General features: G+C 36.4%; 1 protein-coding gene across 3 annotated transcripts in view; it reads right to left on the reverse strand.

Moving 5' to 3' along the window:
* Positions 1 to 760: 760 nt before the first annotated feature.
* Positions 761 to 18,448, reverse strand: part of SS18 (SS18 subunit of BAF chromatin remodeling complex) — a 42,635-nt gene continuing 24,947 nt past the window's right edge. Inside the window, exons 6-11 of one of the 3 annotated variants that reach the window (XM_041477728.1) lie at positions 11,748 to 11,915; positions 10,900 to 11,004; positions 8,582 to 8,674; positions 7,726 to 7,848; positions 4,948 to 5,081; positions 761 to 2,833 (exon numbers count right to left, since the gene is read on the reverse strand). In XM_041477728.1, the coding sequence (XP_041333662.1) occupies positions 2,807 to 2,833; positions 4,948 to 5,081; positions 7,726 to 7,848; positions 8,582 to 8,674; positions 10,900 to 11,004; positions 11,748 to 11,915 (650 nt within the window). In that variant the 3' untranslated portion in view covers positions 761 to 2,806. The remainder of the gene's footprint in view (positions 2,834 to 4,947; positions 5,082 to 7,725; positions 7,849 to 8,581; positions 8,675 to 10,899; positions 11,005 to 11,747; positions 11,916 to 18,448) is intronic. The other 2 variants (XM_041477729.1, XM_041477730.1) reach the window with 2 other exon arrangements.

An 18,448-nucleotide genomic window follows, 5' to 3' on the forward strand; every position in this document is an offset into this window, starting at 1 on the left:
TAGTTTCCTGTTGGCTGGATTTTATTTAATAAGGAAGACTTACTAAAATGAACTTTTTATCTTGCCATTTTCTCCTGGTCCTGTCATGCACTTTTGCTTCTTCTTTTGTTTAGGGAACACATGTTCCTTTTTAATATATAGTCTTAGTAGAAATACTTCTGTGTGGAGCTATCTCCTCTCAAGTTGTTCTTTTGGCATAGTATCAGAGGAATAAGGTAATTTTTGTCACCACCAATTAAAAAGTTTTACGAAACAGGACTGTTATAAAACAATTAAACCTTGCAAATGCAGTAGTCTCTAGGAGGGAAACCCTGGAGGAAATTCTGCTTATTAAAACTGCAATTTTAGTTTCCATTAAAAAGGAGAATAAGACAACAGAAGATGGGTTGGCAAGACAAATTATTTCTTAATGTCAGCTGAGCCTATTTCAAATGAGATAACGTATCTACACCAGGTTGGGTTCAACACATTTTTGCCTCGTCAACTCATTTATCTAATTCAGTCATCTTGATTATAGCCTCATGGACCTTCATTTTCAGAGAAAGAATTTCTTAACAAACAACCTACACAACATGCTGATTACTGAACAGTTAATTCTAATTAACTTGGCTATGGCAAGAGAATTTTGATAAAGTCCTAGACTGCAAATAAGGTCTAGTTATTCTGGCCAAACATCTTTAAAATCAAAACCCACAGCAGAGTCTCCAGATGAGACATCAGAGTGATAGGGATCTAATTTAAAGAAACAAATGAGAAAATTAAAATCACAAATAATTTATTCTTTCGTTAGAATTGATGGAGTACAGTTTTAAATAGCAATGAAGTACACAGTGGTGGAAAATTGGCACAGAACCTACAAGATTTTAATTCATAATAATGTTCCTCATGCCATATCTGTTCAAACCTTGATGTGTATTTTCTATTGACTGTTTTCCTTTTAAAAAGGATGCACAAATTGAAAATCTTGTCTTCCATATATAATGTCACACATACTATGAACACGAGTTGGTTTTTATCCCCCTGAACATTGATTGCAAACTGAAAAAACACAAAGTATCATTTTACTCCTGGGTTAATTTTAGGTTTTATAATTTATAAAAGTTGCAAGGGATTCTTGAACACATATATTTCTGCAGAATAGAATATCCATTTATCTGATACACAGTTGTAGGGCAATTTCAAAAACAATTTTTTTGTGTACTGTTGTTAATGATCAAGGTGCTGCCTCTCTCACACATGCAACTCTATAAGCATTAATGCAGTTCCAAACAAAATTTGGCATTTGCCTCACCAACAGGTTTTATACTTAATGTTATAAAACATCCCCTTGGTCTCATGTTAACCAATAAGAAAAATGGGCACAAACAAAAATGCCCCTTTTCTAAAGTTATTAACTCCCAGTTAGGAAAGCTGTCCTGGTTCCGGCCAGGACAGGGTTAATTTCTGCAGTAGCCAGGAGAGGACACCTCATTTTCAAGGGACCCTTCTAGGGGGACCCTTCCAGCCTGTGTAGCATGGGGTGGAACCGGGCTCTGCGTGGTGAGCAGTCAACCACGTGTGAAGCCTTCACCTCTTTCTTGCACCCTCTGGCACTGGTATTGTTGCCGTTTCCTTAGTTTTGCTGTTCACAGTAAATTGTTCTCTCAAGCCTGATCTTTACCTTTTGTGCCTCTGATTCTCCTCTCCAGCCTGCCACAAGGGGAGGGGAGGGAGAGTGGGGAGCAAGCGAGCGGCATGTGGTTTGGAGTGTGTCAGTGGGAAGACTAAAATTGGGGGACACCATTCCTAAACCATGACAAAAGTTTAGACAGGTTTTACAAAGTCCTCTAGGCTATTTTGATACATACAAATTATTCAACTAAAGGTTAAAATACACTTATACAATACAGTCCTGTTCTCCATATTCTTTTTCAAGTTCTTTGCATATTCAAGCCAAGTAAAATTAACACTTGTCATTTTCTTTGTTATTGCAATTATTAAGAAGGATTACAGCTTGCTTATGCAAAGCTCTGACAAAACACTTGAGAAATAAAACCCAAACGTTTATCTTGTTACCCAAAAAATGTCGCAGAAAATTGTCAAACTATGTTAGAAATAATTTTTACAAAACCGCTTCACTCAGAAAAATTGGAAAGCTTAAAAAATTTATCTTTGCACAAGACTATATTACACTGTCCTTAATTATGTTCCCATTTAGATAACTGGGATTCTCAATCTTTGTACGTGAACCCATCAGTGACATAGAATGCTCTCCATCTTTTCACTGTTATCTTTATTGTACACCATTTCGAGACTAATACAATCAAGCATTTACCATGCCCCTATCCATTTTAACAATTTGTTATCCTGCCTAGCGAGTAGTGTACTGTCTTGCATATTCACCACATGTAAAACATAATATACAAAATATTGCTGCTGTAAAAAGTGTGCATTTCCCCTTTCCCCCTACAAAAAAAAATCTGTGGAAAAAATATTAAATTCCCATAACCTTCATAAACATACAAAGCTGTTCGCACCTCTCAGTCTGTAACAGTATATTTGACATACAGTTCTCGACTCACTGCAAATTGTTATGTCACAGATTTTCTGTCCAATATTGCCATCTAGAGTAGAGATGTGAAACTAGTTTCTGAGAAGCTACAGTCTTTAACAATTAACCCATAAAGACTGTATACCATAAAACAGCCACAAGATTTTTCCAAAATCTAGATGGAATGGGAGGTTCTCATCTTGGGAAGATGTCCACAGTGCTGAGGAGACAATATGGCTGCTAATAGATTTTGCCTACCGGAATGTGAGTACTTTTTCACTGTTGGTAATTTCCATATTGACCCTAAAAAAAAATTCAAAATACATAATTAGACCACATGGCATATTTTCCTGCATTTAAAGCTGTAACTGGAAGACCATCCAAATAAACCGTGATACTAAAACTGTGGAAACAAATACAAGGAAACAATATACTGACAAGAGTAACCAGTATAGTTTCATCTCACTAAAAATATTTTGTGCTCTAATGTAGAGTAAGACCAAAGACATGAATTTAAGCCCAGGAACCCAATTTGATCAAGAGTATACCTTTATATTCACTAGGCTGCTGTGAAATCAGCAGAACATCATATCAAAAAAGAAATGGGGATTACTTCCCACATAAACGTTGAAAATTATTTCAAAAAGTCAAGGTCATCGAAATTCAAAGTAATTTAGGAAACTAACCATGACACAGAGGTATCTAAAATTATTCATCTATCAAGCATTACAGAATAATGGTACATGTATTTCAAAACCAAGGTACATCCTGGTGAACATGAACAACCAGTCTACATATGCTACAAGAGGCAATTTTTCCCCAGATCTGATACACAGAATTACCACCCTATTGATATTCTCTGCTTCTTTTGACAGAATGTCATGTATTGCATAGGTGGACAGAGGTGAAAGCATCAATGCTATAAGCTTATCATGATCCTTCACAACAGGGTTCAAGGCTTGCAGAAAGAAGTACTGTGCTAGGAAGTGAACATGCTCCAAACTGATCCTGCCACCATTCCATGTAAAGTACTACCACAACAAGGCAGTATTTTACGTTTTAGTTTTATGTTGCAATGTCAGTTATGTTCCATTATAATATAACAATCAGTCACTAAGAAGTTTCACAACAGCTGCCAGATGAGAATTTAAGCAGCAGAATTCCTATGGGAATGGCCAGTATGAAAGAGAGGTCCTCTATAATTGAGTTTCCCACTGGAACTTACAAGTGCACAAACCGGAGGAGCACAGCCTATCAACAGAGAGGGTTATCCACCGCTACTGCATGGAAAGCTGGAAAAACTCAGCAAACTGTGATTAAGTTTCCTTGACCCTATACTGGCCACAAGCAAAGAATTCTTCTGTAGCTTATTGTTTTCAGAGGAAGCCACTGGTTCAGTGCATAAACATTTTATCTGTTAAATAATTAAAAGTAATTGCATCTTTAAACTACCACACAGAGAGGTTGTTCCTTCTTTCTTGTCTTTTCTAATTTCTCTAGAAAGAAAGCCAACTGTTCTTCAAAATTGTGGGCAATTCTCACTTCCTCAGAGAAGTTTTTCGAGAAAGTTCAACTGATCTTCTACTGACATAACAGAATTTTATTTAAACATTAGAACCTCAAGTTTATAATTTAGTTAATCTTAACATTATTTATACCAAGGAAAGTAATAGTATACATTTTAATGACATTTCTGAATGATTCATAGTGAAAAGTTTGGATTTTTACAAGTTTGTACCTTTTACACGAACAAAACCTGTTTGATCCTTTAATTTTAAGACAGTTTTTTTACATGAGCCTTTCATTACAACTCCAGCATAAAGTTTTGGTGGCAATTGTTTGTTTGTTTTAATCTTGTCTTCGCAGTGATAGGAATGAAGCACTGTTGATTTCCAGGTCACTTCTTTCCCATTTTCACTGCCCCTTATACTGCTCAGAGAAAATCTGTGCAAAAACAAGTTCATGTCTCCCCATAAGCTCAGCAGCTGAAGGACCTCAGGTGCTTTTGCAACTGAAGAGGAAGATTATGATTACGATTTGTGTTTGTGGAAAATAAATTAAACCATTTCTATTGCAAAGAAGTAATGAAAAATGATCCACCATGAGATTTAGAAACCTCATCTTTCATATTAGTCATTCACCATAAGGCTATGAAACACATCACCTTAATTTTTAACATCCAAAAACACTGCTGGGAAGGCCTCACTTTGCCAAATTGCATTAAAACTTAGCAAACTCAGGAGAGAATGACTAATCACAATTCAATATAAATTACTCTTGGTAACTCACCAAGAAATAAACTCCATGAGACTTGTACGTACATACCTGAAAGACCATGTCTTAAAATTCATTAGTGTCCAGAATCTAAGACTATCAAATGAGTGTAAGAATCACAACTTTCTCATCAAACAGAATACCTGGTCATATCCGTAAGGCCTCTGCTGTGGTGGCTGTGGTGGCCCAGGCTGCGTGGGTCTGTATCCCCCATACTGCTGTCCTTGTCCCTGTGGATAATTGGGATACTGAGGCCCTGGACCACTCTGGGAAGGACCTGGGGAATCATTAAATTAAAAAAAAAAAAAAAGAAAAAAAAAAAAAGAAAAAAAAGAGTGCTTAAGATGTTGGAAAGAAGAGAACAGGAAAAACACTGAATTTTACAGCTAACCAGGACTAAGAAGTACCACTACTATGCAATTAGGTCTTTTGAGTGCCCCATCCCCCTCCTCCTGGAAAGCACCTTGGCTGCCAGGGCCTGTGCAGAAACATTTACTTTTATTTATATATTCATTATTTAGTATCAATGCATGTAGTTCCACATATAGGACAGAGAAGAACAAGGCAAGAAATTATAAAAATGAGGCCTTTCCAGGATTTAGGAAGGCAGTCTCCTGATGTATGCTGCTTCAGTTCCAGAATTTTCTAATGCCAAGAACAGCCAGATAATCAGCTATGTTTAACATTTGGACTTTTTGAAGAGACCAGCAGTACTGTGCTGCCAGAAAGTGAAGTCTCACACCACAGCAGGCAATCATGGATGGGGTGTCAGGCAAGCAAGCTATATATGTAAAAAATGTGAGATGTGACAAGCAGTAAAAGGTATTGTGAGATGGAAAAAAGCACCCTCTACTCCATACTCCTTTGGTAATATTAACTTCCCAGAAAAAGCTTAGGAAAAACCCAAAACTTGGACTCCAGTCTTTTTTGTCTGTAAAAGAAGTAGTTCTTTTGCAAGTATAACTCTCTGTTACTATTCACAGGGACTTGGTGTGTCTACCACTGGAAGCTGCACGTTAACACCATCAGGCAGTGCAGCAATATTCCAAACAAAATTATCCTCATCCCCTCCAGCACTGGGAGAGATGTACTCTGTATTTCAGTGGCACTTCCTACGAATCCTCTGCAGTGGATCTGTTAGCTTTTTTAACAACACCCCTTAAAAACTGGGTCTCTATTTTTCAGAGCTCAAGATCTGCAGGTTTTCAGAAGGGTTTTTCTTTTAAACAAACCAACACTTTTGTTTCCCTCCCTTCAGAAGAAAGAGATGTGTTTTTAGCAACAGTGATTCAGTGCTAGACAGAGCTAGTTTGAGCTACAGGCATTGGACATTAAGATGACATCAGCTGGTAACTCCTTCAGCAATTCTAGATCTGTAAGACAGTGAAAAGATGACCTGGAGAAGAAAAGCTCCATAAGCTATTACCATTCTCCTCAGGCCTCAAATCCCCTTGAACTATGCAGTTTCAGCTTTCCACAGTGAAACAATACCTTAAAGATTGATAATGATGTCTGGGATATTGATTTATTTCTGAAAATTAGAAAGTAATTAAATATTAAATTGAGCAAGAATACGACATCCTAAAAGTGCTGTGTTCATCTGACAAATGAACATGGGTTTATTTATTCATGGTAACTCTTTATAGCTGAATTCTAAATATTCATTGACACATTTCAGAGAAAAAAATGGAAGTTCAGTAACAATTCCTGCTAAAAACCAGAAACTGAAAAATATGTTATTCTGTTTTACAAATTAAGTTGGGTAACTGGCTCCAAAATATTTCCTAATCCCTTTTCTTCTAGTATTTCTTAACCTACACTTTCTGAATAAATCAGATTTTATTTCTTTACTTAAAAAGTTCAGAGCAGTGATCTACACAGACCTCTACTCTGACTTTTAGTCTGTTCCCATATTATGTTTAGTAGAATGTAGGTACTGGTATTACCTCAGAACTATCAATTCATCCACAAACACCAGAAGTAGAACTTGGTAAATCTCAGTGGATTCTCTTAAAACTTAACTTGTCTCAACAGAACTGGATTTCACGTGAATCTGACATCTTATCTACATGGCAAACAAATTACCCGTGCATTTCCTCACTTACACACAATGCTGAAAGCTTTAGCGTTTAAGCCTGCAAAAGAGCTGAAAGCTAAAATACATGGAATTTATGGAATTTCAGAGATTCCTTCTTCTGTCATAAATTTATGTACATTTCTTTACAGTATGCAAGCAAATAAAACTTAAAAGAGCAGTAGTTTCAGTATGCTCTTCTGACACAAAGTTTTTTAGAATTAATGTACCAAAATTACATTCTACTGCTTTAAGTTTCCTTTTTGGGAGGTTTTCCTTGAATCCAGGGACTTGTGGCAAAGTATTTCTCATTCCTGCCAAGTATCAGAAGGTTTTGACTACTAGTGCAAATTTATAAGGCACAGTTTCTTTTAAAGGTGTGCTGTCAATGCTTACAGTCATTTCTCTACTGATTTATGCAACAATTTGAAAATAATGATTAATGTATGTTGAATGAAGTTTTAAACCAGTTTTTAGAAGACTATTTTAATTGGCAAATCCACAGATGAAAGTGGTTCTTGGTCATCTTTGTGAGTACGTTCACCTACAGAAGACAGAAAAGAGCAGAATCTTTCTAGGTCTTTCTAAATTACAGACACCCATTGCAATGCTGTTTAGTCACCTTCGGTTTTCTGTGCTACCACACTCTCCCAGACTGCCAACAGATCTAATTCCCAAAAGCTGCTGCCTTCTATGTTTTCTTGTCTCAGCCCAGTGAAATTGCAGGCACAGAGCTGTTCTGTCCAAGCCTGGCCTCTGGACACAGTCAAACAGGGATGGAGTAATACCCAACAAAGGTCTCTCTTAGTCCTTTCTGTGACAGCTGTCTGTGTCCTCAGATTCTTACCATAACCCTGCTGTTGTCCTGGATAGCCTTGTTGGCCGGGATATTGCTGCTGTTGTGGTGGATAACCCTGCTGTTGGGGTGGTCCTTGATATGCATCTTGCTGCTGACCATATTGCGAGTTTCCTGTAAGATCATTGTAAGAAAGCAAAAACTCATAAAGATACCTATTTTATTACTTTTTTCCTTCTAAGATGCACAGCCAACAACACAAGAACAAAATGAAAATGCAATATTGATTTCAAAAACTGAACAAAACAAAGAAAACTCAAACCAAACAGAAGGAACTCGGCCAAACAAACTGCAGTTAAAGCCAATTTTGCAAAGTTGAACTGCAGCATTTTCAGCATCTCTGCCAAACGAGCATTACATTTACTGGAACATCACAGTCCAAAGATCATGACTATGCTAAATAAAATAAAAAAAAAAAAAAAAAAAAAAAGACAAAATTAAGGACAGCTACAAGAGCACAGACTAGCTACACAAGATCAGCAAGCTGTTTCCTAACGGCACTATAATTATACAAAATATATACACACACAAAAAGATATATAACTGAACCAACAAATTTATGTTAAAATAAAAATTTCCATTGAGGTAAAAAAAAAAAAAATCTCTAGAGTGTTTTAGTCATTTTACTGTTGTTAGAATGGCAAATTGTGGTTATATATTTAAGGTGTTTGCAACAAATTATTCTGAAGGCTCCAAGTTCCCTGCCATTTCCAAGACAGCCAGCAACTAGTATTCTACAAGAGCTTTGCATGGGTATAAGTTGTGTTGTGCAAGAATTTCTGTTCCCGTTGAGGGTGGGGGAGGAAAGGGAATGTATGTGCGTATGTGTGTGAAGGTATATAGATACCTCCTTCGTAGTAATGTTGTGAGGAATCCTCATAAGGCCTATCGTAGCCTTGTTCAGGATACGACGGTTGCTGATAACCGTAATCATTATGACCTACATCAATTCGACAAGAGACAGGAAGAAACGTTAATGGCCTCTGAGTGAAAACCCTAAAAATATTTCATTTCTCAGAAAAATGAAAAAAAAAATTTCAACTGGATATACATGAAAAAGAATTTTCAATTGTATTAGCCAAAGACTTATTAATATGATTTCCTTTCATATTGAATTAACATGTGACAGGGAAAAAAAAGGCTTAATGCAGTAGTTCTAGAAACATCACAGTAAGGGACGGTCTTAACCTTCCAATAATCCTTGTTGGGGGAGTCGGGGGACGGGGGGGAGAAGTACTTCATCTTTCACTCAAAAAAAAAAATGAAAGCATTTAGGCCTTTCACATGTAAATAACCTGAATTAAATTAGAATGAACAAAGAAAGCAATTATCATACTTTGTCTAACACCTGTTCTGCTGATCTCCAATTCAAAAGCATATGCTAAAAGCAGTGTGAAATATAACAAATAAAGCTCAATGAAGTTATGAACCATCATCTACATTAAATTCTGGTTTTGAATGGCAGAAATACAACATTCTCAAGGTTTTTTCCTACAAACAGAATTCCTACTTAAAGTGTTAAGAAAACTTTTCCTCTTGCATTCCAGTCCTGAGCAGATTCATTACAGACAAACCTTTCTATTCAGAGACTACAGGCATCTCTGATTAAGAAACCAATACATGCAGTAAGCACCCCACCTGTTGTTGTTTTTAGCACACATATATTTTGTCTTACAGATGATGAAGATGTATCTTATTGCTAACTTGGTCAAGAACATATGCCAAAATTTTGTTTACATTTGAAATGAAATAGTATCAATTTAGAATAAAATTTTTAGATACAAGTAAGGAAAGGAGGAAACAGTTCTGAAACTCAGTGGTTTTGTCATCAGGTCTGCAACTGCACAATACATCACTGACTGAATCTTACATGCATACATAACCATTAAAACAAGTCTTAAAATATTCTACTTGTATTCTACATAAGAGTAATAATGAGGTAATGATAAAGATGACTCTTTAGAAGGAATAGATCCTAGAAGTCATCTGTGCTGCCACAAAGCCATTGATGGTAACATCAAACTGCCCTTACTAGAGTAAATCGCCTGTAACAATTTAGTGTTCATTTGTATACATAAATGTTCCAAAATGAAATCTGAATAATTACCAGTTAATGCAACTTGTAAAATAACACTGCACACACACCTCCAGAAATTAACACATGTAAGCTTATACAGGTAAGGCTTGATGTACCTTAAAATCAATTTGATGGAAATCGAATTCAAACAACTGACTTACGTCCCTTTATTTGCTATGAGTAGTTGCTTTGGCAATTACACAGCTCTGCTTTGTACGTATTTTTTAAATATTAATATCTACCACATTTCTTGAGCTTCATAAGACACCACTAAGTTGCACACATGGTTATCACAGTAGTCAGGAGTTAGCATCTTTGTTCTCCCAGTCTCTGCTCACCCTGAAAACAAGTTAATTTCAACTTTTCTAACTTATAACACAATCCAATAGTCTTCAGCACTCCATATTCCAAGAGGTAGAAGGACAGATTTATGAAATTCAAAGTTTCAGTCTTGTCTTGAAAGCACTGAGGGGAAATCTAAAGAGGATTCACATTTCCAATATCCTCAGGGCAGGGACCACTTTATTCCTATACAAATGTTAAACTGAGGCCCATACCATGTCAGCAATAACACATTTGTGCGACTTACATGGAAATGAAACACTAAGTTAACAAAGTATTTACAGAAAAAACCCACATCTTTTTAGCAAGTTTTTTCAGTTCAGTGATTTTTTTTAATAAAAGGATATCGCCCCCTCTCTTATCGATAATAAAGTTATGACTGTTTAAATTCATCTCAATTATATTAGATACGCTAAGGAATTCTCCATTCTTTCTTTGAGAGAAACATCCATCAAGGAACATTCTTCATCTCTTTGAGAGAAACAAATTATTTGCATTCTTTTGAAATCCTAAAACTGTTTTTTAGAGTTTCAAATGGGAGTCATACAAATTACATGCTTTAAGTTGCAAATTTAACTAGTCAAGTAACTTAAATGTAGTAACAATTCTGAATTTGGAAGGTTTTTTAAATGTGAGGTATGATATCCAATTACTATTCTTGCCTCATCCCCTAATTTTGGGCATATGACTACATTAGTATTGGGCAGGTATAGAAAATGGGAAAGTTAACATTTATGAGAGATTACCATCAGGGTAATATTGCTGGTTCATGCCTTCTGGAGGACCTTGTCCACCATGACTGTATTGGTCCCCATAATAGTCTTCCTGGCCTGAGTACTGCTGTGGTGGGCCTGAAAAACCACAACCAGTCAATACGTAAATAACTTGTTTTTTCTGTTATAAACCCTGCTAATTTCTGATTTTAGTATGAGAAATATTTCTCAAATGTATTCCCCACCCATACTGTTGCATTACAGACAATATATGTAATCTGGTTTAGTTAAAAAAAATAAGTAAATGTATCTATCTACAAAAACAAACACACAGTTGTTTGGCTGCACTAGACTGAGACTATATACATCAAACTTCAGTTCTGAGCTCATTTTAGGAATATGTGTATAACAGACTAGGGTGTTAAAAATAAAATTATTCTTTGTTGAAAAGGACTAAAAAAAAAAAAAAAAAAAAAAAAAAAAAAAAAAAAAAACAACCCAAAATCGTGGAACATTGTTCCTTTTTTGTAAATGAATGAATCCAGAACCAAGTAGGTACTCTGTTCCTTTTCTGTACCTACCATTTAAATATCAAAACAGAATTCTGCATCAGTATATCTGAGATGCATAATTTCAGAACGTATAATCTCAGAAAGAACCAAAAGAAAAAGAAAACAAACTTGTCTTCACATTTCATGGTGATAGCAGTAATCTCTTCCTGCAAGAACCACCCTTAAAATGGGTAACAAAAAGAGTATGCAAACAAAGTCTGTGACACCAAATGACTTGATAGAAATTTGGTGTAAGCAAGAAAGAGATGTAAAATGGTTTTAAACATGGTTATTTAAAATCAATGCAAAAAGACTGAAGTGAATTCCTACCTTGCTGTGGTGGCCTGTATGGAGGAATCTGTCTCTGCCCCATCATGTGATTTCCTTGGTTAACTTGGCCCATCATTCCCATCGGTGGCTGCTGCCCCTGGTAATGCTGGCCACCTGCCTGTGGCATGTTGTATTGCTGGGAGGGAGGCTGCTGGTGCATCATTGGACCTGCAAAAGGAAAAGCAGCAACAATGTCAAATACACAAAAATGATTTGTGATTAAACCTGTCCAAAAGAACCTGGAAAAACTGACCTTTAAAAATGGATCAAAAAAGGCTCTGTATATCCACTGCTCTGGTAAGGGTTTGTTGTTTCTGAACCTATGCAAATGTAGGTGAACAATTCAGTAGCCGAACTAGAAAACAGCTATCAGCCTAAACAAGGTTGCTTTTTTAGATGGTTTATCTTCAAAACTACAGATATTAATTTACACATACACAAAGACAACTGAAACACTTTCATGACTTTTTGTTTTAAAAAATATCTTCAAAAAAAGTGTAGGTGAAAACCTTGATAAGTCATAGAAAATTATTTAACATTTGTGATCTCCTCAGAGCATAGTTTCAATACACATACATAATTGCTGTTATATTCCATCAACAAACCACTCAGCTGTTATCACAAAATCAACAATTTTATTTAGCCTGTAAAGACAAACCACATGAGCCAGACAGGCAATTACACAACAGGCATACGCAGAAGACCCACAGAACACAGGCTCTGCATGACACTGAACAGTCCTAAACAATCTGTAACAAAAAAATCTTTCATACCTAGCTGCACCAAGTTTCTATGAACCACAGGAAGAGACCAGGAGAGATCAAGTATTGTCCATGTTTTATCAACTGACAAAATCTGATTAAGGCTGTACTTGAAGAAATGCAAATTTCAGTAATGAAAACAGACAGTTAAAGAGCACCCTACTGACATCACACAGCAATGAAAATGATGATTACAGTTTCATTATATGAGATTGCAGGTTAGACTGATACAACATGTAACAAAGAACAGCCTCTGCACCTCCTCTGTAGTACCACTTCAGAAAAGAGTTATTCCAGTATCAAAAACGTGAAGAGGAAAAAGTTTTGAAAAGGAGCTAAACTTTTTTTAAAACGGATTTTTGCAATATATTAATTCCAACCACTTCACACATACTGCCCAGTCTATAATGGTGAAAGCCTAAGCTTTTTTGGCTTTTTAAAAAATAATTTATTTTATAAACTACAAAGACAGTAAGAAACTAGAAGCCTCACTAAAAACTAAAACAAACCATGACATCAAACATCAAACTAGCAGAGCCACTCCTAAGTGCCATCAAAGGAGAAAAAGGAAGGTATCACCTTCTTTCTGTAGGCTTAGATTTTCTATTCCATTTAGTATTTTCGAATAACTAGGTGCTGAAGCACAAGCAGAAAGTCCTGTGTGCAACTACAGTACCGTAGAAATACTTAGATACAGCCAAGGTACAATGGATTTATACAGGCAAAGGAACATGCAGTCACTTATATACTGTCTATGCAGAGTTCTGAAGGAAAGTTATGACAAATTAATTAATGGTATGAATTCAAAATGCATTAGTTAAATCCCATAAAACCCCAATGTGGAATCTCTCTCACTAAGAAGTAAAGCGGCCTAAGCTGCATTTTCCTCTAAAGATAAATACTGGCCACTCTTAAGAAGATCCAGTTATGCTTCCGTCCTTCAGTATGGCAAGTTTCTGTTTCCTGAATTTAAAGTAAAAAAAAGGGGTCAAATTCAGATGTACTTATTTTAATTATTGGAAAAATACATTTCCTTTTTTGATCTTCTAAATGAGTAGGTAATTTAGATTATTCAATTTCACTGCTGCTCTGTTTGGAGGTACTGAGAAACATTAGGCAGTCTTGATAAAAAATAGAAACTTGTTGCCATAATATTCCTAGATCTCAAGAAAGCTTGTTAATTAACAATATTAATATTAGTCACAATACAATGTGATAAAATGTGTTGGGTCCCTGTGGTGCAATGTAGAGATTTTCTGTTTGCTTTTTAAATTAAAACTTCATTAACACTTTGTGGAGCCACAATGAGAATTCACTACCCTGTATTAGGCTGTGTGTTGTGTTCATAGCAGACGGCCTGGCTTCCTTCCAGTTTGGTTCTTCTTATTAAAAGATACCTAAAAGAACCACCATGGTCTCTACTGCCTCATGGAACATATCCATTTTATGCAGTGGTTTTGAGGGATGAGGGAACTTTGAATTTATTCTTCCATTTGAAAAATCTAGCCCAGGAGAAAGCTATGTACATTCGTCATGTAATACTTAATATGACATAAAATCCCAAAACTTCATAAAACACTTAAGATTCTTAATTCATTATCTACTTGGATATGGACAAACTTGAGAAGTGTGCCCAAGAGAACCTCATGAAGTTAACAAGTCCAAGTGCAAGATGCAGCACCTGGGTCGGGGCAAACCTAGATAGATATGAGTACCGAGTGGGAAAGTCATTGAGAGCAGCCCTGAGAAGAACTTGAGGGTTTGAATTGATGAAAAGCTGGATCTGATCTGGCAACTTGGGCCTGCAGCCCAAAAAACCAACTGTATCCTGGGTTGCATGGACATGGTCAGATGGTCAAGTGAGGTCAACCTGCCCCTGTACTCTGCTCTGTTGAGATCCCACCCAGAGTGCTGTATCCAGCTCTAGGGTGTCCAGCACAGAAAGACACAGAAAGACCAGCTGGACCAATCAAGAGGAAGGCCACAAGGATTATCAGAGGGATAGATAAGGAAACTCTAAGAGAGCATGGAGCAGAGAAAGCTGCAGGGAGACCTAACTTTGGCCTTCCAGTATTTTAAGGGGGCTTTATAAAAGGGAGGGAGATGGACTTACTATACAGCAGACAGTGATGGGACAAAAGACAATAGTTTTAAATTGAAAGAGGGTAAGTATAGATTTGATATTAGGAGGAAATTCTTCAGTGTGAGGGTGGTGAGGCACTGGAACAGGTTGCCCAAAGAAGTTGTGAATGGCCATCCCTGGATGCGTTCAGGTCACCAGGATGGATGGGGCTCTGAGAAATCTAGGTTAGTTGTAGCACAGGCAGGGAGGCTGGAACTGTATGATCTTTCAGGTCCCTTTCAACCCAAACCATTCAACGATTCTGTAATGTTTTCTAATATTTGTGGCACAGATTTTGACAAGCTCTCTGAAACACAGCTCTTGAATCTCTGATCAGGTAACAACAAACTGCAGCAGCCCTCACCAAAACTTTTTTGGTGTTTTTCCACATGTTTAAAAAAAATTCTTCTTTTTTAAAAGACAGTTTTAAGCCTCATGCAAACTATCTTAGAAACTATAACACAGGGTCAATTTAACTTGACAAACACTACAATTCAGATGTGCTTAGTCAAATGAACCACCATCTAAAGGTGTTTTAACACCAGGAGCAGTTTAAACATTATCTCAAAAGACTTTGAGCATACAGAACTTTTTCCTACTTCTAATGTATGATTGAGGCTGCAAATTAAAGACAGTAGACACTTTTCCACACTTTATTACTCCACAAATTTCTCATCTCAAACTCAACCACAATTTCAGGTATCATTTAAAAAAAACTAGAACACAAAATGACATAGAAAAAAATTCCTTAGTTACTAACACTGCCTTTCATGTTTTACTCCAGGGAAAGAAGATGAAAGCACAAGCTCTGTGGCAGCTGTTTATATCTTTTGTTTTTTCATGACAAAACTAGTGTCTTCTACAGCTAGACATCCTACACAATGCAGCTATAGCATGATGACATTTCAGAATGTGGAGGCAATTTTATTTCCCCTTGATAGGCTAGATTTCAAAAAAAATTGAGACTGCCCTGCTTTTTCCATAACATCTTGACTACTGTAAACAGTCAAGGTACTGAAACCTAACAGTCTCAGCTTACATGGGGGTGAACAGATGGGAAGACATTTACAAAAGGTAGTCAAACTCAGAAATCACTTTATCCTGATCTGCCATACCCTGAATATGTTTATATTTTAGCTAACACTGGATGTTCCCATCTTTATGTTTCTTTATGTGCATAACAAAACAACCGGAATCTGCATCTGTCTCATCTCTACTCTTTCCATATTTGCTTGTAAGAGAAAGAGCTTTGAAATTTTAATGGAATTTTTCCAAGGTTATATAAATGAAACTATCATTAAAAAATTTCAGCACCAGATTTGACAACTGTCTGCAAGTGACTGAGTCAACATGATCTTGTCCTGCAGAAGTTACCTGTAAACTAGTTCCCCTCCCTTACCACAGGAAACATATAATACTCATTCAATAGGGAATGGGAATTTGGCAATTTTGTGTCAAGCTCTTCTAGCAGGGAAATGGAATCCCAGCAAAGGGGTCTGACAAATGAGAAACAGTCTCTGGGATGGCCATGTGTACCAAACAGAGTTTCTGAGATGACCAAGCTACAATTTCTTGGTTTTTACTTATAAAATTTATTAATTTCACTATTAAATATTATTCTCTGAGTGTGAAAGATTTGTTCAACATAAAAAAAAGAGGAATTTCCATGCAAGTTTCAGGTTTCAGAAAAATCATGCCTATATCTTCCCCCCTGAAAAGTCAAAAACTGGCAACAGTTGAAATTTTTTTTCAACCTAAGTAGTTTACCACACACAAGAAGAAATGCACCCATAAGAACATAGTTTCTTCAATATTCATTCAGCTCCTTCTGTTCCATATTTTTTCCAAAAAGGCAGCCAATATTCCTTGCAGATGTCCCGGGCTGCTGTATTAACTCTTCAATGAAGAGTCATCAACAGAATCTTCCATTTATAATATTCTGCTTTTAAAGTCCAAAATTACTAGAATTCCTCTTTTAAACTGGACTGACTATATAAAATCAATACCATGAAAACTTTCCTTCTCATTTAAGGTATTCCTCTGGATAGCGTTTTATAACTAGTGCAAATCAATAATGAGTACAGAGTGGATACAGGAAGTAAATCCAGCAAACAGTTCTGTTACTATGCATTTTATTTCTTAATTAGCACTTTTTCATTTTTTTCTTGCTAACACCATCTGCCTCACAAGGTGTATATACAGCAAGATGTTTTGGTAGCAAGTGCACATAAAGAGGTTATGCTCAAGCATAACCCAAGTGTTAGAGCAAGCCTAAGTGTTATGGTGGTTTTATCTATCATATAATAGTATGCTCCTTTTCCTCCAGAAGTACTGGCTTCATTCATTACATTACATTACACTGGAAAACTATTTCAGTATTTTGCTTCTTCCTAATAGTTCATGTCAGATGTGATGCCCAGTCAAACACTGAAGACAGAATTATTAATTTATTCAAAGGTTTTCTTATGGCACCCATAAGTAATTGGTCCAAATCTTCATAATGAATACACTTTGACAACTCTCCTGTGAAATCAGATGGTATTGTAATCTTACCATCAGATTCATTCCTCTGCAGATGAGGAACCCACACAGGGAAAGATCAAGGCCAAAAACATCTACTAATTTTTAACAGCCAACTTGAGATGCTAAGATCTCATCTTGTGGAATATTTAGCATTATATTTAGCTAGTGCTGTTATTAATTGACAGATTTGGTAGGATCTCTCATTTTCAGTACGGATCAATCCTGTAAGACAAAGAAACAAAACATACTTAGGGGTTCACAAATGTCTCCTGACCAAGAACACTGAGGTTCAGAAATTTTGGTTCACTTGTATTTCTGAATTGTTGTACATATGACCAGTTAAGAAATCTTTGAGTCCAAATGTGTTTATCCCCCTTTTGTTAAACAGCACTGGGTGCATTTCCTAGCAGCTCATTCTTGTTTCTTCACTTCGGAGAGAAGCCTGAAGTGGCCATGCTTGGATGAGACATCTGCCCAGCCAGACTGGGGCTTGGCTACCTGCCTCTAAATTTCTTACGGTTTCAGAGATTGCTGTAGTTGTCTGCCCAGCTGTCTTGGAGTCACAAGAGAGTGAAGATACAAGAATACTTCCTCTAATTTGCCATCAAACATCAATACACATGCAACAACTAAGAGTAGAAAATGGAGGAAATGTATTAAGCAGACCTGACTGGGAATCATCTTAGATCAGAATAATGAACATCCCCATCTTCAGACTTAAGACTTCCTCTCTCACAGGTATTCGGAACAGTATTTTCATTTAACAGCAAATAGCACGTTGTTTGCGTAACAGACAAGTTTCAAAGCCTTACTTTAAAGAAAGGGGCACGTGCACTCCTATATTTATATATGAAGTGCTCTGTTTACTAATGTTTTTGTGAGACATTGAAGCATTTTAAAGAATATGATTTTTCACCCTACTGGCCTGTCCTTCTGTGAAACTTCTGCAAAAAATAGAACCAGCCTTGAAGCAGACACTTGAAATGGGAAAAGTCTCAGCCTAAAGGGTCAAAACTTGCAGAATTAGAGTTACACAATGCAAAAGCTTGCTGTGGCCCTAATGGCACTGTTCTAAGTAAAGATTTTGCTCTTGTTCTTGAGCCTATAATTTCACTAATACTGTTTTCATTCTCTATTCCCCAAAGTCACTTCAGTACCACTATTTGCTCAGCACAGAAATTTTTTAAGTTTACTTCTGCTTGGTTTCTAATGACCAATTTTCAAGTTTAACAGAGTACTGAAAACACAACAGAGGAATATTATGTAAAGAATGCTACTGTGAGACACAATCATCT

The sequence above is a fragment of the Pyrgilauda ruficollis genome, unplaced genomic scaffold, assembly GCF_017590135.1.
Source record: "Pyrgilauda ruficollis isolate IOZ18807 unplaced genomic scaffold, ASM1759013v1 scaffold41, whole genome shotgun sequence".
NCBI classification, from domain to species: domain Eukaryota; kingdom Metazoa; phylum Chordata; class Aves; order Passeriformes; family Passeridae; genus Pyrgilauda; species Pyrgilauda ruficollis.